At 27.3% G+C, this 20,482-nt stretch overlaps 5 protein-coding genes across 6 annotated transcripts; 2 read left to right on the forward strand and 3 right to left on the reverse strand.

Moving 5' to 3' along the window:
• Positions 1 to 1,346: 1,346 nt before the first annotated feature.
• On the reverse strand, positions 1,347 to 2,896 carry OCT59_010104 (uncharacterized protein). The gene has a single exon (XM_025314766.2). It carries the CDS (start codon positions 2,845 to 2,847, stop codon positions 1,486 to 1,488), a length of 1,362 nt encoding a protein of 453 aa, XP_025184462.1. The 5' UTR covers positions 2,848 to 2,896; the 3' UTR covers positions 1,347 to 1,485.
• Positions 2,897 to 3,134: 238 nt separating this feature from the next.
• Positions 3,135 to 4,598, reverse strand: OCT59_010105 (uncharacterized protein; the record flags this gene model as incomplete). 2 transcript variants are annotated; one of them, XM_066132809.1, is made up of 2 exons in its annotated part: positions 3,640 to 3,649; positions 3,721 to 4,598. In XM_066132809.1, 2 exons carry the CDS (start codon positions 4,596 to 4,598, stop codon positions 3,640 to 3,642), a joined length of 888 nt encoding a protein of 295 aa, XP_066000419.1. The 2 variants fall into 2 exon arrangements, with proteins under 2 accessions (XP_066000418.1, XP_066000419.1); XM_066132808.1 differs by having other exon boundaries at positions 3,135 to 4,598.
• An 8,791-nt stretch (positions 4,599 to 13,389) lies between these two features.
• Positions 13,390 to 13,805, reverse strand: OCT59_010106 (uncharacterized protein; the record flags this gene model as incomplete). Its single annotated transcript, XM_066132810.1, has 3 exons — positions 13,390 to 13,505; positions 13,571 to 13,656; positions 13,801 to 13,805. The coding sequence occupies 3 exons, from the start codon at positions 13,803 to 13,805 to the stop codon at positions 13,390 to 13,392; spliced, it is 207 nt and encodes a 68-aa protein (XP_066000420.1).
• Positions 13,806 to 14,500: 695 nt separating this feature from the next.
• OCT59_010107 (uncharacterized protein) lies at positions 14,501 to 14,938 on the forward strand (the record flags this gene model as incomplete). The annotated part of the gene is made up of 3 exons (XM_066132811.1): positions 14,501 to 14,589; positions 14,713 to 14,847; positions 14,929 to 14,938. 3 exons carry the CDS (start codon positions 14,501 to 14,503, stop codon positions 14,936 to 14,938), a joined length of 234 nt encoding a protein of 77 aa, XP_066000421.1.
• Positions 14,939 to 16,941: 2,003 nt separating this feature from the next.
• On the forward strand, positions 16,942 to 18,044 carry OCT59_010108 (uncharacterized protein). The gene has a single exon (XM_066132812.1). It carries the CDS (start codon positions 17,443 to 17,445, stop codon positions 17,791 to 17,793), a length of 351 nt encoding a protein of 116 aa, XP_066000422.1. The 5' UTR covers positions 16,942 to 17,442; the 3' UTR covers positions 17,794 to 18,044.
• Positions 18,045 to 20,482: the final 2,438 nt, after the last annotated feature.

Below are 20,482 nucleotides of genomic sequence, written 5' to 3' on the forward strand. Positions count from 1 at the left end.
TTGATAAATTGTAAGCATTCAGTTCATCATCCACTTTATAATAATAAGAAAACGATATTTAATTGTTTTAGAAATATAGCATAAATAATAAAATATAAATTTTAAGTTGAAAAGAATAATACACATTGCAATTTTTGAAATTTTGAAAAAAATTCTTTCGTGTGTCACGTGATCAATGCATCTTATCTCGTGATTCTGTGCAGAAGTTAATATTTCTTTGTGCAATAAAACAAAGGCAATCGGAGTTGAACTTTTTTGCCTTTTTCATCATTTGACATATTGAAGTAGTGATACGACGATTTTTTAACAATTGAAAGTATATGCTATAGTTTATAGTTTTGAAATTTTAAATAAATGCATTAATAAATTTTAAAGTAATTCCATTATTTACTTATAATAGAACTAATTACAAATATGATTTAATTAACATTTCCTTTTCTGAATTATTTTTTTCACTGAATTATAAATTTATTAAACCTGTCCTATAAAAAAATTTTTGATCAGATGTTAGTTTTTTTTAGTTTTTTGGAATAATTTTAACGAAATTTTTTTTATAGTGCTGATGATAGATGCTGTAATGTAAAAACATAAATTTATAAGGTAATAAGCATGCAAAATGTAAGTGCTACTGCAACTTTTTATTTTAGTAATGTTAAATATATACATTCATTTTTTTTCAAGCGGTCATCACAAGATGTATGCTGAAAGAATTTTCTTACATGGTTACCACATAAGTATACCGTCAAAATCAAGTGGCTGATTCTTACATGCTCGGCTAAAGTACATTTATTAATCATTTGCAATATCTTTGAAGAGAAAGAAGAATAAAGGCTGAAAAGTTATTACTTGGCTTTTTTTCACAAGGATTTTTGATCTTTGATTATGCAAGTGGGCGAGAGATTAATCTATTCTGGCATTTTATTTCGATATACTGTATATATCTTTTTTATCTTTGTTTAAACCGTTAATTAATCGTACAAAAAATATGTCAGAGCTGCAATGACTCATGTTTAGATATGTTACAAATTTTGCCATATTTTCTATATGTTGTTGGATTTTTATTGTACGTTCTTTTCGTACTAATTGTAAAACCTTGATATTTTGACATTATGTCTATGTGATATGTTCAATATATCACAACTAATTTTTTTTTAAAATTTATAATAATTATAGTTTTGCATTTATGGAAAAAAAACACGGAATAATTTTTTTTTTCACTAAATTTGTTAAGAGTTCGGAATTTTTTTTTACCTTAAGTTGGCGCTTTGAGATAGTCAAGTTTCAAGTTTGATAAGATATTGTTCAGCCATTTTATTTTTTTAAAACACGTTGAAAAAAAAAAAGTATTTATATATATATAATATATATATTATTTTATTTATAGTTACTGTACATCAAATTAAAAGAAACTTTGTTTTTTTAATCACTCCTTCATCAAAATATTTTTTTATGATCATTTTAAAATCATCTGTAAAATATTTTTCCTCATAAGTTATAAAAAATGAGCGGTTTTCTACCTTTCCAATTCTCAAAAAAATCTATCAGACCATCAAGAGTAAAAATAAAATTTGCACAAAAAGTGATTTCGTGTAAAGTTTCTGGGGAAAATTTAACTATAATTTTTAATATTTCATCACATTCGAGTTCATCCTCATTATTTATTGATAAATTCAACTTTATTAACCGCGAACAATTTATTAAAATTTCTTTTATTCCATGTAAATCTTCAAGTTCAACTTCAATGATTAATCTCTCAATATTTGGACAATTTGTAGAAATTGCTTTAATTAATTTTTTAGTATAATTAGGATCTTGATTACACATTCGGCATATATCAATGTCTAAAATGTTTCCATTTGATTTCTCAATCAAATCACATTCTATGGAGAATGGTAAAAATACGGTTTCAAGATATTGAAGATTCGGAAAAGATGCAAGAGATAAAGATACTTCCCATTCACTTTCCCTAAATATATCCATCACATTAAATGCACTAAAATTTTTAAGTTCCAAATGTTGTAAATTTATTAACGATGGAAGAAATTTAGGTGAGAGTGAAATGATCCATGGTTCTATAGAAAATTTTCTTAATGTACTAGCTTTTCTTTCAATTACTTCGCTTAATCCTAAACATTGTTTTTCAAAACTTTTAAAATGTAAATATAATGATCGTAAAATTTTTTGGGTATCAATGAACCAAATTAATCCTGGAATATCGTCATAGCATTCAAATATGGATAATTCTTCAATATTTTGACAAATTTGCGACATTGCAAATAATTCTCTTGAAGTAACAAAATCAAGATCCATTATTAAGGAACGAAGTTGAGAAAAACAGGTTGGTGCTCCATGAAATTGAGACAAAGGTTGTGTTGTTTGCCAATTAAAATATTTTATGTCCTTACAATTATTTATAAATAATTTATAAATTTCTTGTTCCAACAGATATTTTTTGCCTGTTTCTTTATATTTATTAAATCCATCTTCTTTTTTAATTAAGTTATTTATCATATTATTAATGAAATTTGGTGGAACTTGTGATGAAAAGCTAATATAGTTGAACAATGGTTGGTTTGAAAATTCTTGTATAGTAGGTAATTCAATATTATTATCCAATAAAAGTTTTTTTGAAAATGTTGGTAATAAATAAAATATTAAGTTATAAAGTTTACGATTAGAAAGTGAATCCCAGTTACCAATATCAAATTCGAAAGGAACTTTCCATAATATTGGCATAGCTGTACGACACCAGTATCTATTTACCAAAATACATGAATATAGAGATGATGCTTTCTCTCTCAAATCATTAAAAATAATTATAAGACAATCTGCGATTAGACGTGACATTATTGTATTCGTAAAACGAAAGAGAAAAAAAGATAGGATTTTAAAAAATAATTTTTTTCTTTATCAGACTCTAAATTTATTTTGCTAAAGGCGTGTAACGATATTCATATGATCTGTTGATCAATACATAGGTTTTTGATCCATAATCGGGTTATAAAAGCAAAAGATAAACATGATTAATAATAGATTTATTTTCATATTTTGACAGGTTTTTATTTAAAAATACGTTATTAACGCAATTAAGTAAACAAATGCAAGTTTGGCGATATGCCGACAATTTATAATTATTATTGTTGTACGAATGGAACATCCTCGTCTAGTAAATTTTCTTTGATTATTCCTTCTTCATAATATTTTTCAACAATCCTTTTGTATTCCTTATCTATGTCACCAATAAATTTCATAGTAAATGCGAGTGGTTTCTTATTTCTCCAATTTTTAAAAAATATTTCCAACCCTTCAATTGAAAATTTCCAATTTTCATTAAAAGAAAATTCATATAAAGTTTTTGGTGAATAATTTGTTAAAATTTCTAATAATTTATCACAATTATTTTTTTCTTTGTTATCTGTTGAAAGATTTATCATTTTTAATTGTGTACAATTTAAGAGAATTTCTTTTATTCCATCTAAATTCTCAAGTTCAGCATTAATAGTTAAGTTTTCTATCTTTGGACACTTTTCAGCGATCGCTTTAATTAATTTATTGGTATATTCTCGATTTTGATCAAATGTATGAAGTATATTAATTTCTAAAATATTTCCAATAGATTTTTCGATTAACGCATGATATTCACAAGATGCTAAAATTGCGGTTTTAAGGTATTGAAGATTTGGAAAAGAAGATATTAACAAATGTTTCTTCCATTCACACATTTCTATACTTTCGGTTTTATATGTTTGTTCGTTAAGTTCTAAATATTCTAATTTAATTAATGATGGAAGAAATTTGGGCGAGAGTAATATAATATTTGGTCCTATGCTAAGTTTTTTTAGTGTAGCAGCTTTTCTTTCGATTACTTCACTTAATTGTAAACATTGTATTTTAACACCTTTAAAATATAAACTTAAAGATCGTAAATACTTTTGAGTATCAATAAACCAAATTAATCCTTCTGGAATGATATTACAACAACCAGATATGGATAATTCTTCAATATTTTGACAAATTTGTGTCATTGTAAATAATTCTTTCGGATTAATCATTTGTAGATCGATTATTAAGGAACAAAGTTGAGAAAAACATGATGATGCTCCTTGAAATTGAGATAAAGGTTGTGTTGTTTGCCAATTAAAATGTTTGATGTCCTTACAATTATTTATAAATAATTTATAAATTTCTTGTTCCAATAGATTTTTTTTATTTTTTTCTTTATATTTATCAAACCCAACTTCTTTTTTAATTAAGTTATTTATCATATTATTAATGAAATTTGGTGGAACTTGTGATGAAAAGCTAATGTAGTTGAATAATGATTGGTTTGAAAATTCTTGTATAGGTGATACAATATCTTCATCTAATAAAAGTTTTTTTGAAGATGTTGGTAATAAAGAAGTTATTAAATTATAAAGTCTATGATGAGAAAGTGAATCCTCGTCACCAATATCAAATTCAAAAGGATCTTTCCATAATATTGGCATAGCTATACGACACCAGAATCTATTTACCAAAATACATGAATATAGAGATGATGGTTCCTCTATCAATTCATTGAAAATAATTATGAGACAATCTTCGATTAGTTGTGACATTATTTTGATATTTTGTCTAACTGTGTGTAATAATTGTAATAATTTAATAATTGATACGCAAACTCAGGATTATGGGTTTTATGTAGTTTAGCCCTGTACTGCGGTGAATGATCAAAATATGTGGTTATTGTTGTAATTATTGTTATTGTTGACGATCAACTGACATTATATTTCATATGTAAAAATTATTTAATTAATGACAATTAAGGACATAAAAACAAAGCATTTTTAAATAGGAAACAATAGTTCATAAGTTATTACTGTAATTGTTTATTTCTTTCACTTTTATTACGTTATTATTTATTATTTATTTATTATATTTTGATTCTTTATACGTTGTTTTGATTGTTTATTAGTAGTAAAGCCTTGGCGTATAACTTTAGAATTTTAATAAACATATTTATTTTATAAATAAAATGATATAACATACGGATATAATACTAAATTCTCTCTTTTTTTTTTAATTCTTCGTAGCTTTGGTCAATATCTTTACTCGTATTTAATTATCCAAGATGATGATGCTGGGCGAAATCGAAATATTTAGTCATTTTGACGAAACCGAAATATTTAGTAATGCAGGGGCCGTAAAATTATTTTTTTAAAAGACGAAATTGCCGAAATTCAATATTCCATAAAATTTCCATGGATTTTTAATTATAATTATAATAATTACATAAATATAAATAATATTTTTTACCTGTATAAATTTTGGCAAGGGTGCATAAAATTTAAATTTATTATAAAAATTTACAATTTTACGCATTATATAAATTTACCTGAATGCACATATTTTTTTTTTTACGCATCCCTAATAATAATAAAATTACTTATAAAAATGAAACTTTAAATAATACGTCTACAATATCCCTGTAAAAAAAGTTGTTCCGTTTTTTATTTTCCATCTTTTTTTCGTAAATTGCTCATATTTCCGGAATTAATATCCTTATATCATGAAATTTATCGAATTATTTACCTTTTCCGTGAATAGATCCGTGAAAGGCTCATTTTTGCGGAGTTTTTACAGAAATAACGGATAAAATTTTTTATGGGGTATTCTATAATAAAACAATGATAAGTTAGCAATTTTTCGTCATAAATATCAATTAACAATCCTATATAAATAAAAGTGAAAAGTAAAAACTCATATTTTTCCTGAATCCGTTAATATTATAAGCCAATGTCTAAACTTAAGCCAACTCCTAGACCCGAAGCTAATATATAACCCTAAGTCAATGCAAAATCCTACATAATTAAAAAAGAAAAATAAGATTAGTATTTTTTTTCCCTAAACTGTCCCCAACCCTAAGTTAATGAAGCCAACTCCTCAGGGAGTAAAATTCAAACTCAAAATTATGTGCGGTACTAGCACATTATTTACCATAATAAAGTGAGCTGATGACTATATCCGCACATTTAGCCACAAAATTTATGATTTATGTGCGCACATGCACATCCAAATAAAAATTGAGGGCAGATTTGAACACATATATAAAATTATATTGTGCGCAAATTAATTACCATGCTCGAAGCGAGCATTCCGCACATCAATTTTAGACACTGCAACTCCTAACCATAAACAAAATTATATTGTGCGCAAATTAATTACCATGCTCGAAGCGAGCATTCCGCACATCAATTTTAGACACTGCAACTCCTAACCATAAACAAAATTATATTGTGCGCAAATTAATTACCATGCTCGAAGCGAGCATTCCGCACATCAATTTTAGACACTGCAACTCCTAACCATAAACAAAATTATATTGTGCGCAAATTAATTACCATGCTCGAAGCGAGCATTCCGCACATCAATTTTAGACACTGCAACTCCTAACCATAAACAAAATTATATTGTGCGCAAATTAATTACCATGCTCGAAGCGAGCATTCCGCACATCAATTTTAGACACTGCAACTCCTAACCATAAACAAAATTATATTGTGCGCAAATTAATTACCATGCTCGAAGCGAGCATTCCGCACATCAATTTTAGACACTGCAACTCCTAACCATAAACAAAATTATATTGTGCGCAAATTAATTACCATGCTCGAAGCGAGCATTCCGCACATCAATTTTAGACACTGCAACTCCTAACCATAAACAAAATTATATTGTGCGCAAATTAATTACCATGCTCGAAGCGAGCATTCCGCACATCAATTTTAGACAATGCAACTCTTAACCCTAAACCAACTCCCTAATCTAACTCTAAGCAACGCCTAACCCTAAGCCAACGCCTAACCCTAAGTCAACGCTAACCAACTCATAATAACTACCAATTAGAATTTTTGTTTGTCATTCTTTTTTTCTTTTGACAGGATTTGATGAACAAGTAGTATGATTATGTCTTTTATTACTACAATAACTACACTTATTTTGATTCCGCCCATTAGTGATTTTATTAGAGTCATTTGAAATTTCTAAAGGTCTTTTAAATCTGGTATTACCTGGCGGTCTTCCCTTTGGATGTCTTATCACGAGATTTCTAACATTTTCCTGATCAAATTTTGATAGGTTATTCATATTCTTAGGCTGGTCTAATTCTTAAGCCAACTTCTAATGTTAAATTTGTATTTGTTTCCGCAGTATTAATAAAGCAGACTTCATTATCACTTAAGTCGCTGTCATTTAAGAAATTCTTCAGTAAAAGATCACTATTAGAGCTATCACTGGACATAGATTCAATATCACTCATTGACATTGTTAAAGCCGTAAATAAAGTTGCTTGCCAAAAATAAAAAGATCATTGCCGAAATGGTAAAGATAATTTTGACATTTTGACATTTTGACATGACGAAATTATTCTATTATTAAAATTGACCAAAATGCAAATGACGAAATAGAAAAATAATTTCGACAATTTCGACATGACGAAATTCACGAATTTGCAGCTTTAGCCGTAAATAATAAATGAGAGAAAAGAAAAATAAGGAGAGCGTGAGAAAGAAAAATGGAGCTTATAAAAGCTTATTAAAACGTGATCGTAGGTAAAAAGTTTTGGATAAATCACGTGATGATCACAAATATCTGACAAATAAATTTTATGCTGGGGGTGCATAAAATGCACGCACAAAATTTAAATTCCCCTTTTTTATATAACTAAAATTAAATTAAAAAATTATTACTATATGATGAAACCGAAATTTTTGGCAAAAAGAATTTAGGCAAACATCACAGATCCAAGACCTTGGTTGTTTTAAAACCGAAATTACCAGGATCATAATATAATGGTAGAGTCCGAGTTTGCGGATAATCATGTAGGTATTTCCGTTTTTATTAACTCAACCGAGTTGTTAACTTGTATTACCGCCATTATGCAATTCCGCCGTTATCTTATTATGACATGTTTTACATTTAGTTGATAAAAAGGTTATTTAAAAAATATTTTATATTTAATAAAAGAATGAACGAATATTTATCATACAGTATATTTCGGAATTCTAGATAAGTTACTTTCTACATTTTTTACTTGAGAATCAACATTAGTTGGAGCGAAATCGACCAAACAAATTGGATTTACTTTTAGTTAATAAGAATATTTCCATATCCGTTATTGTTTTATATTTGTTTCTTATGATTGGCGTGATTTTAAACATAAAATTTTATCCAATATTAAAAATAATAATTATGATAAAAAATACGGTTATTCACTCGACGACCGACAGGAAGTTTGTTCGACACTTTTGACCAGCATGTAGGCTAAAAGTGTCAGGTAAATCTGAGGGGAGGGAATCAATTTTCCTAAGCAGAGTTTTCCTTGAATATTAAGATTTATCCTATCCTATTTATCCGGATTTATATCCTGTTATTTTGAACGAATCTAAAACTCGTGAAATGGGTAATAAATCGGATTATCCTAATATTTTCATAATCAGCTCGGTTCTTGGATAATTATTCGGATCACCGATACCTTATTTTTGACAGGATATCCGGAACTTAAATTTCCAAATGGATTATCCTTAATCCGGTGAAAAGCTCTATTCCTGTGGAAAATAATTTGTGAAATTTAAATATATACAAAGGAATATGTTTCATTTTAATAAAGAAAAGGAACATGTTACATTATAATAATAATGTAAGATGATTATACGTGAACGTGCCACTCGCTCATCATAGAGCAAATTCGTTTCTTTGATTATTCCTATTATTCCTTCATTTTAAAGAATTGTCCAGAGTGTGAAAATTTTGTGGTCACGGTGTCTATATCCACTCACGTGATCTTCGGCCAATAAATTCTCAAGTTTGTTCCGGTTCACAAGTCACAACTGGTTCCGTTCCCTAGTATTATGCTAAAAAATGATGATTGTGAATAGAAGAAAATTTTTAAATTGTTATTATGAAAAGTCTGTATGACGTTCCTGCAGATCTCTAAATTTCGCGGACCATCCGATGAAATAGATGATATGGGCGATAAAATAAACGATGAGCACTTTTTCTAGTATAAAACGGGTTGTGTTACCTAATTATTGCATAATTATGAAATAATTTTACGTCACGAGTCAAAATATATTACTTTGTTATATGTGTTACAGTATAATAACTGCATAAGCCACTTTCATTATCTATGCAATCTACAACACACTCACGTGACTTTTTTCTTGCTTTGTAAACTTCTTTAGATTTGATTGTTAAAGCAATCTGCTTTTTACTAACTACGAAAATTTCAAAGCGAGTATATAATATTTCATAGTTTGGAAGGTCTATCTACCATAATTTCGATCTTGTTAATTTTTTTTCATCTAGTTAGGTTCAAACTCAACCATCTGTCAATTCTGTCAATACTTCTTTAAAAGTTCCTCTTTCTCAGCAACTTTCTATCGACATTAATTTTCGATTCAGTAAATTTTTGTCGATTTTGCTTCAAACTGATTATTATTAAGTAATACTTTCAGTTCAACCACAATATTCTCTTCCATAATAATATACAGTGATATTAAACTATTTGTTGTATCAATAGCAGTCCAAACTCCGAAGAAACCGGAATCACTTGTCGTAGTAAGTTTAAGCTGTGTTGGTAAAATTAAATGCCCGAAGGACCAGTGTTAGAGCTACAGAAAGTCCTTCTACAGTTGCGGAGCAACTTTCTAAGAAAGTGTTTATTTACCCAAGTATCAACACTGAGTAGAAGTATGAAATTTAGAACGTCCCGAGATTTTCAAAGAGCATCCATAGAAACCAGAGTTTGAAGAATTTCCAAATTCATCAATAACAAATAAACATCACATACTATGTTGGGAACTGAACTAGAAATTTTAATCAAGAACTTGGAACCAAACACAAGAACAATTAGATTTGAAATGCTAACTAAAGGTTAGAATTTGAGTTAAAAATTAGTTATATATATATATTTATTTCTTATTAATTAATACGTTAATTTCATTTTTTTTTTGAGCATTAGTATTTATCCTCTTAAAGAAGTACCAGTGTAAGTGGTGGATAAAGGATTAACATTAAAAAATCACGACCTCTACAATTCGAGTTCAACATTTTTTTGCTATGTTATTAGTAATAGCGCGCAATCTTAAAATATTTTTGAACGGTGCTTCTGATTGAGCGATCTAGGGAGTGTTTGTAATTTTATACTTTATATTTTTTTTAATGTCTTCTTCTTAGGAGACTATTTAGCTTTATTTTAGTTTAGGTTTTCGTTTGTTTTCTTTTACCGTAAACGCAAATAAATTATAAATAAAAATAATGGCTGCTATACCCATGTTTGCCCTAAAACTTTTTTTTTACATACTATTCCTTTCTATGCTATACGTTATGCTTTTGTAAATTTCTTTGTACTATATATCAATGAAATTAATTAAGTTTGGAACATCCTTCATTGCAATAACATAATCAATAATATTGTAAATTTGTGTCATTCAATAAATAAGGAATGAAAGCTGATAAAACTTAATACTCCCCGATATTGAGATAAATGCTGTTCCGCTTTCCAATGAAAATCTCCGATGACATTCTTATAATTATTCAGTTAATAAAGTCTTTGATCAAACATCATCTTATTGACATTATGCGGATTGAAATTTGTGAGGAAAGGTTCGTGTCCTGTAAAACTAAAATATAACTATAGATAAAATACGTTGAAAAGTAATTGAAGGAGTCGCCTGCATTCTATAACTTTGTACAAAATGTAGGGTGTCTCAAGCCATTGGCAACATATATGTGTTGAGAATATTGAAAGAACAATATTGGAATCCAAAATCTATTCTCTAAAATATTCATCAATGAACTCACTATTAGAGAGAAATGGTCAAAATTTTTTATTCATTGCATCGTAATTAATAATGAACCCTTCTATAATCTAAGATTAAGTTTAAATGAAAGCCTTTACATAAATATATTCGGGGCTGATAATTTCAATCTATAATTTAAATTCTTTTATTAAAATTTTAGACATTGTTTATAATAAAAATGATTGTAATGTGCCTTCCTTTTATAATATTAAAGAATTGAAAAGAAGAAATATTTAATATTTTTTTTCATTCTTCCCTTCCTACAATAAAATGAATGACGAAGATAACAAAAATACGAAATAATTTCGGCTGGAATTATCCAAAAAAGGAAGGATATTGATTTCTACATCGTGTCTTTTATGCAGAGCTCGGGAGAGCATAATATGAATATTATCTCAAAGTCTCTATTACACATGTATTCTAACTAGAAACAATAATTTCTATAAAACTTAATCAATTACTAAATTCGATATCGGCTGGAGACATTTTCGATATTCCGTTGAACTTTTAAATATGTTATGCACAGCAAGTTGAAAATTACCAACCAATGGAGTATGAACATTATCGTCATTGTAAACCATAAATTCATGATGACCAATTACAATACTAGATCTGATGAAAACATAATACCACCTTATCAGGTTTGTGATTATCTTTATTAACCGATGTTGATCATATGATTATATTGATAAACTGGTTTTTTTTCCAGTTTCTCTTAATTTTAATGCATAAATGACAAAGTTCCACTGTTTAATTTTACCCTTTTTAGATAAAAAAAAAGTTCGGTACATCCGTTCAGCCCAAGAAACCAAAAAAAAGAGGTCATCTTAATAAAAATCGCATGAATCATATGCCCTGAATGCATTTCGGAATCGTTGGCGTGTTCAAATGCGATAAAGTTTTTTTTTTTTTTTTAGAGAATTTTTTTACACGGCGCTTTTCATTCATATTAATGAATGGCAGCTAATTCATTCATGTCAATGTTAATGAATGGCAGCTAATTAATTCATATTAATGAATAGCAGCTAATTTTTCTTTATTTTTTTTTTAAAAGAAAAAAAGAGAAAAAAAAATAAGGATATTGACAATAAAGAAACCAAAACCATTAATAACCACAGTTTGTACGTGTTATCGATTCTATAAATTCTCTTGGTTTACATTAAAATCTATTCGAGAAAAAAAAAAAATTTTAAAATTATGTCTAAAATTATTTAATTATCTTCCTTAATTTAAGATTTAATATAAGTTTTTTTTAATGACTAAAAAACAAATATGACATTTATAATTCCCAATTATAGCCTGATGAAAGTATTACCGGTAAATTACTTCGAATAATATCGACTTCGAATAATATCGATATGAATACAATCGACGATTTTGTTGTATACTACTTATGATAGTAAAACCTTATTTCATTGGATTGATTTATTATTTCGTACTTTTTATTACATAACTTTCGAAAATTTTATGTAGTTAAAATTCGTTCGCTTTGAAAATATAGTGTATATATCATTTTTTACCCCTTTTTTTTATAAGAGTGATAAATAACAACATACTTAAAAAATCGCTACTTTTTTTTTTATATTATCATTGAAATATTCATAATGAAAGTATAGCAAAGATAATATCAAGAATTTAAGTTTATGCGATGTAACAAAGGTTTTTAATTTTACAAACTTTTGCATACAATTTTTATTTTATTTTGTAAATCAAAAGTCATGTGAAATTACGTGCATTATCCAATCGAATTATCGTACGTATTTTTTTTTTTATTCCAAAACCCTCGCTTCATAAATCTCACTTTCGCAAACCTTAACTGTTAACTGCTACATACAATATTATAAAAATAGAATAATTCGTCAAACGTTACAATTAGTCGAGAAATTAATATGTAACAATTATATTTTATTAAGTTTTTATGAGATTTTTTTTTTTTTATGAATAAATTTCCTCTTTAAATAATGTTTTAAGTTTATTACATATAAAACATCTCCAATTTATAATGAATTCAAATTCCGTGTAGTGCTTCCGATTTTATCCGGATCACGGGGTTTCAAATTGGTTTGGGAACACGTGATCCGAGATTTCACATTTTCACATTAGATGGTTTGACCAGAATTATGATTTCTAACTGATTAACCGTCTAAAATCGGTTAATTAATCGATTAACGTTAATAATTAATTACAGATTGAATAAAATTACATTGTCCGATAACAACTAATCTTGTGAATCTGTTACGTTTACGAAAACACATCATTGTAATACTTTTTAATTAATATCTATTTTAATTACTTATGATTTAAATTTAATATTAATAGTTTATTAATGTTCTTATGACCTTTTTCAACAGCAGTTGCAACTAGTGTACCTAATATCCGGTTCGACCGTCCGATTTACCGATAACAAAGAAAAATCTTATATTCAGGAAACCCTCTATACCCCGCAGGAAGGCGATAAAGGGTATAGCGAAATTAAGATAACCGTCCACGTTCAAGTGAACTACAAGTCAAACCAATGGAGTCGTTACTATTGAATTCATCGGTTTGACTACTCCATCAATCGAACTTGACTAATTACAGCAGCAACAGAAACGATATTATTAACAATAAAAGCTACAAGAGAATTGCAGGTTGAAATAACAATATGAACAACATCAACAGAAACTTGAAGACATCATAGAGTAACTATTAAAGATATACTATAGTAGCAATGATTTTTCATATCAGACATACAAAGAGATTAACAATATCAAGACCGTCGGTGATGTGTATCATCGTTACAGACTGGTTCATCGTTGAGTGGCTGAAATTGCTGCTAGAATTATAGAGTTTAAAAAGGATAGTGTTATTAGCATTTAAAATATCTCTAAATAATTTTAAAATGATAGTAACACTAATAACTTTAGAAATATGTATGATGTCATATTTCCAACAAATTTAACATTACATGATTACTTACTTCATATGAGCGATTTGTGCCAGATGATAAATGACGTGCACTGACGCGTTGATTATGAACAATGAAAGTAAAAATTCAGATATTGTGTAAAGTAAATAAATATAAACTAAATTTTTTCAGTCTTTAGGTATTCTAAAAAATCAATAGTTGAATTCGAAATTTGAAAAATCATCTTGAAGATTTGTAAGTAAAGCAATTTATGAAATTTAATCCATTCTTGTTTCGTTATAATTACATGATATTACTTTAATAATGATATTGCTTTAGTAAAGTATTTGGAACGTTTGTCCTAAAGTCTTTGTCAAAATTTTATCCATTACACAATTTACGTCTAGAATTTAGAGTTACAAGACATTTGGTGTGTAACGAAAATTTTGTCAGCTGATCAAATGGTTTTCTAAAGATTGATAATCATTTTTTTTTTCACTTGGCTCAATAACTATTTTTTCTTTGCAAAAAATAAAATTAAAAAATATGTTGACGTAATATTATTATATCTTTATGATAATTACTTTTTCCTTTTTATAATTTAACAATTACGGTAAGGCTTTTATATTTCTAATTGTTTTTATTTACTTTAATGTTAACGTTATACCTTTACACAAGGCTCTTGCAAGAATCCTTTTTATAAGAGAGCTTTAGTCCTAAGTTAAACTAGAATCAGTAGCAGTAAAATTATCGCTCATTTAGAGAAAGTACAATGAAACCAACTCAAGGAACCTTATATATCAACGATTTAGATCTAGAATTTTCAAGAGTTCCTGACATTCATGGATTGGATACTCATGGGTGGGTATATTATGGTATTTATGAGAGGAGTACTAGGGGGAATAGGCCTTAGTAGTTAGGTGGCATATTAAAGAAAAATAATAAACGTTTAATTTCCTAATTATTAGATGTGTTATGATGTAGTATGGATAATTTACTTTTCACAACACCAAAATTTTATAATCTTTGGATCTATTTTCCCGTTACTTATAAATTTTTCCGAAAAATTTTGCAAGAATCAAAATCAATGTCCGTTCTTATAGTGTGGAAAAATGTGAGGTAAAAATGGTTGTTACAGATATCTATTTATTCTCTAATTTTTAATTAATCAAATGTATGTCATTTGAATTTATATTCAAGATCACTTTGACGACTATCTTAAACGAAGGAAGAAGTTCAATATAACATCAGGTACTTACGATGTTCAGTTAATCTAATATTATTAATTAAAAATCTATATCTAGTTCTTATTTGCGAGATAATAATATGATCAAATAAAAATTGATGGTGAATTAGAGGCTGAAAAATAATATTGATCTGCCCTCTTATCTAATTTTATTAATTTTTTCTCTAATTAAATATAATAGTGCAAGTTTATTAAAACCTACAGCGATAACTGTATGTCCGATTGGCTTGAGTCATTAGATTATACATGTTTGGACATTGTAATAATCCAATTGACGAAGTCTTTATTATAACGACATTCTTTTAAAAATTTTCATATCGATATGGATCCCGACATATCGTTATAACGGGTCTGATTGAAAGGTATATGCTCTTGAATTTTGGAATTGATGACATGATTAAATATAGTGATTTGGTAATTTTCTTTGATATTTGTTTATTATTAATTATACATATCATTTAATAAACTTGGTGAAATAATAATATATATTTAGTAGTGAAAATATTATGTACCTTGATTATTTAGGACGTCAATGTAATTATTAATATTCTCTCTTTTTTTCTTACTATTTAGAAGTCTAATACATATAAAACAAGAGGTAGAGAGAACAGGAAGTTTTTTTGGCGTTAAAGAATATTCAAGAGGTAAGACGATGCTAGTATTTTTTTTTAAAAAAAAAATTTAATATCGGTATGACGTAAAAGAAAATCATTTATTAACTATATATTACTATTCAAATAACGTATAATTTATTGCATACATGAATATTAATAGTAATTCTTTAAAAGCTGTAGAACGTATTGTAATCCCTTTGATCTTTCGAACATAAAGAGAATTCTTAGCTAAAAAGGTACAATTTTTATTTAATTCCGCGCCTTGTTGAAAGCTTACATGTTTATATTCATTTTATTGATAATAAATATTTTACTCTATATTGTATTTTATATTTTACTAAACCTCTTTTAGACAAGTTTAAATGAAGGCAGTCACACGAACGGATAATGAAGTCCGTTTTTTTTTATATATTTGGACCGGAGCAATTTGTAAACTTTTTTTTTAATAAATTTCTTTAATGTATTGCCAAATTTGCATTTTTAACTCACTATTTTAAGTGGAAAATTCTTTCAGTAAAAAAGATAAGATTGATATAAAATTTAAATATAATAATGTACGTATAATAATATAATAATATACATATAATAATATATATAATATATATTTCAATGAATCTTATTAAATGAGAAATGATTAGGGAGAGCCAAATAGTAACATGTGATGGTTTATTTATTTTCTTGTGTGTTCCATATTTATATATTTGATTGTTCTTAAATTGATTGTTGCTCAGTTTTTTTTTTTTTTTTTTTGAAAAAAAAAAATTAAAGGAATATTGTGATCTTTTAATTTTTTGATCAAAATTGTTAATAAATATCAAATTTAAAAATTAAAACATCAATATTAGGAAAAAAAAAATGTATTGTTATGTTTTAAAGTTTGCTGATGGAGTTTACAGTTAAAAATATTCCGTTAATAAGATAACGTAATGCCGAATATGTAACAGGTCGGGAATTAAGAAATACTGTACAGTATCTACAGATTTCCCGTTGGCGGTAAAAAATATAAACCACATAACACCAATTACTGTAATTAATTATATATATTTTTTTTTTCCTCAAAAAAATTAAAAAATAACCTTACTTGAATTTTAAGAGGAATAGAAGTTTTATTTGTTACGCTAAATGATATAATTGCATAAATAAAGGAGATTCATTAGTTACTTCAGTTCCTCAGACTGTGCGTACATTGTACATATGTCAATTACCAGTTAAAAATATTTGTTATATTTAATTTCAGGTAATGAAACAAGTTTAACGGATTTGTCCGTAAAAGTGAATTCGGGGAGCGTTTTAATTCTCTCCTTTATTTTTTTATCTTTCATTTTTTTTATTTTTTTTTATTTTATTTTTTTTGAAAAAAAAAAGTGTTCCCTTTCAACTTATGTGATTAATTAAATACACATGCAACTTCATGCATATATTGTTTTTGATATTGTTCTTGCCTCTACAGTTCTACCAGTAAAAACCACCACCTTGATTAAAGTTGAACCAGTTAATTTTTATTATTTTACATATATATACATATATTCATACATATGAAAAAACAAGTTTAAAACTTGATTACTATAAACCAGTTAAACTTTCAAAGATTTATTTTTTTCTTTTAAAAAACCTCATATAGCATACAAGGGAATTAAAATCGGAGCTAGTAGTCCGTTTTTTTTTTCTACTTAAATAAAAAAAAATATATATATATAAATAGATATAATTTTTTTTTTTTAAAAAAAAAAAAAGAAAAAAAAACAGAAAAATTTTTTAAAATTTTTTAAAAATTAGAAACCTAAAAAAAAAATTTTCAAATCGACGTAATACGTATATATATATTATATTATATATATACATATATATGTTTATATGTTAAAAATGAGTGTTATGGAAAGGAACCGTTTAATCCAACAATATGAATTATTTTTGACTATGATTCTCGAAGATAGACAGCAGGTTTTTCCCCTACCAATTAGAGATGTTGGTACCATGATGAAACGTTTAAGTTATGTTAATCGAAGAAGTCCCAGAAATAAAAGTGTAACCGGACGTGGAATTTTGAAGTATTTTGTATCTTTAACATTACGAGATCGTAACGTTCATTCTTCCGTTATCGGGTTGACCACGGATTCTTTATGGAAAAGCGCTACATCACACGAAAGAGCGGAATACGTAATCATGTCGAAAGATTTGAATAAAAGAATGATGCGATTTAAATGAGAAATTCTTTCTCATGAAATATTTTCAGAAAAAAATTTTCTAACGAGTTGTAAGAGTTGTAAGAATGTTATACGTAACATCCTTATTAATTAAAGAAAGAAAATGAATTTTGAATCGACATTTTCGAAATTCGAACTAACTAAACGAAACGAGAAATATTATTCTTTTTATTTTTGTTTTTTTCTTTCAAGGGGGGGGGGGATTTTTTTAAATATATAAATAAAATCGATTATATATTTTCAATAACTTTCAAATTTTACAATGCAAACAATATTTTACAATTATTACAATCCACGTATATTGTTTTTTCTAATATGCCACTTAACGTTTTTTAGATTTTTTTAGACGACAATAAGACAACAATGTAAACAAGGAATTATTAATTCACGTGATTACAGTTTACCTAATGCTTGACTATGAATAAATTAATCTAATTTCACGTTTTATTCATTTAATCAAAAACGAATATAAAATAATTGGATTAGGCGTAATTTGGGAACAATCCCTAATTAATTATATTCATTCACAAGCCCTCCTTTTTTTTCGAAATGTGAATATTTCCTTGTAATATTTCACACAATATTAGATTCTCATAAATTGTTTATGGGTTAAACCGAAAAAGAACATTCGATATATTTAGGGCGTAATTGACGACGAAAAAGAAAACGAAAAGGTAGAAATTTTTTTTTTTAATTACATTTTTTATTATGATCTTTCTTAACTTTACAATACTCATTTTTCATATTATTGTATTTCTAGCTTTCATCTGATGTTTGAAAATTGAGAACCTTAACTCGATATATCTTATTTGTATAATTGTATTAGAAGAAAGGTAGAAACAGAATATCATTTCCATATACCGAACTTTTATTAGATTTAACGATAATGTATAGTAGGTAAATGAAAATTTACTTAATATAATGATACCGATTCTAAACATAGAATAATGATACTAAACAAAGAGATAATCATCAGCTTTGTTCCCTGATCTCTTAAAAAGTACTTCCCCATTTTTAGTATTTCTTCTCACTAATCATAATTCTTCCATAAAGATCGAAATTTAGGCTTTTTCATCATCAAGTTCACGAAAAGATTGGGCACTGGGTGGGTTGGATGACACAAAGAGGTGTACTACCTGATTATTCACTTATATACACTCACTTTACCGAATACAAATACTTTTTATTTTAATTTTTATAATTCGAAAGATACATATATAATAGTTTTATGCGTACCGAAGCTTTACATAAATTCAAGTGAGTGTACAACGCCCTCTAATAATAATAATTGCCTGCGAACTACCTCCTTGCCGACTTTTCATGAAACATACTATTGTACCCGCAAAGTTACGAAGTGGAGAGTAAAATAGGAATAAGAAAAGATAATAACTGATCTATAAAGATCCGAATTTTTCTTTTGTTTTCGTAAAGAAGATTTAACCACACGTATGTGCAGAACGATACTACTGTCACTTTAAATCTTCTTAATTCTTATTAATCAAATGATTGAACGCTAACAAGAATCTTTTTGTTTTCACTAATAAAAATAGGGAATTATGAAAGAATTTAAGACGCGCTAACTAATCAGCCAATCTTGGGACAACCATTAAATTTTCCGTTAACGCTAACTATAATAGTACATCTAAATAGTCATTGTCTCTATATTTTAGTAATATTAATATACCTTTAATAGAAGATAATGAGATCCAACAATAATCAAGGAGTGTGCACGATGCTATAATGTAAGAATTATCCAAACTTAATAAAAAATAATTATTAAAAGATGTATAAACTGTTAAAAAGCACGACAAAATCCGACAAAACCACTTTCATTATAAAATAATTGACCCATTTAAAATTCTGCCACGAAAGTTCGAATAAATGTACGGCCAGTAAAATTTTAAAAAAATCTATGAATCTATGATGGTCATTTTCAAAAATTTTTTGGTCGGGATCACGTGGACGCAGCACGTGACCAGGATTAACAAATTAAATACTTCAAAAACATACACTTGGTCATCCTTGTTTTACTAATAGATTTTCTTTTTTTGGTTAGTTCTGTTCTTTTTTTTAGTTCGTAAACTTGATCAATCGAAGAGTGAGGTCCTGCGCGTCGGGTTGTTTATCAATGATCTGGCTCTTAGATAGTCCCTTGGTTTTACCATGTACTATTCATGTACTACCACTCTTTAAAAATAAAATAAATAAAAAATTACCATATGTTTCTGCTTTTGTCCAAACTCGATAATTCCTAAATGTTGGATATTTTGCACATGATTCAAAAATTTTATATCCTGATTCTACAGACTTTGGTCAAACTTTTAAAACTTTGGTAATAAGATTATGACAAGAGCTGCCATGATTCATCGGCGCTATGATATCCTTTGTATAATATTAGTATTATTTTTCGGGAAAAAAACCCTAATGTTTCCCTCCCATCCTTCCCATGAAATAAATGGGTAATCAATCCCCTGGAGTGTGTCACTCATTAAATATTAACTATTTTAAACTAAATTAGTAATTTCCCGGCTATCTGTATGAGGCTGGGAAATAAGTAAACGAAGATTCCCGGTCATTTATAAACTCAGCTAATCACTCGCAATTTTTAAAAATTAGTATAAAAGTGATCCTGAGTGACACTTAGTGCGACAGGGGATTATTAATTTTATTTTTTTAAATTGATGGAATTA

This window comes from Rhizophagus irregularis, chromosome 18 (genome assembly GCF_026210795.1).
Source record: "Rhizophagus irregularis chromosome 18, complete sequence".
NCBI classification, from domain to species: Eukaryota; Fungi; Glomeromycota; class Glomeromycetes; order Glomerales; family Glomeraceae; genus Rhizophagus; species Rhizophagus irregularis.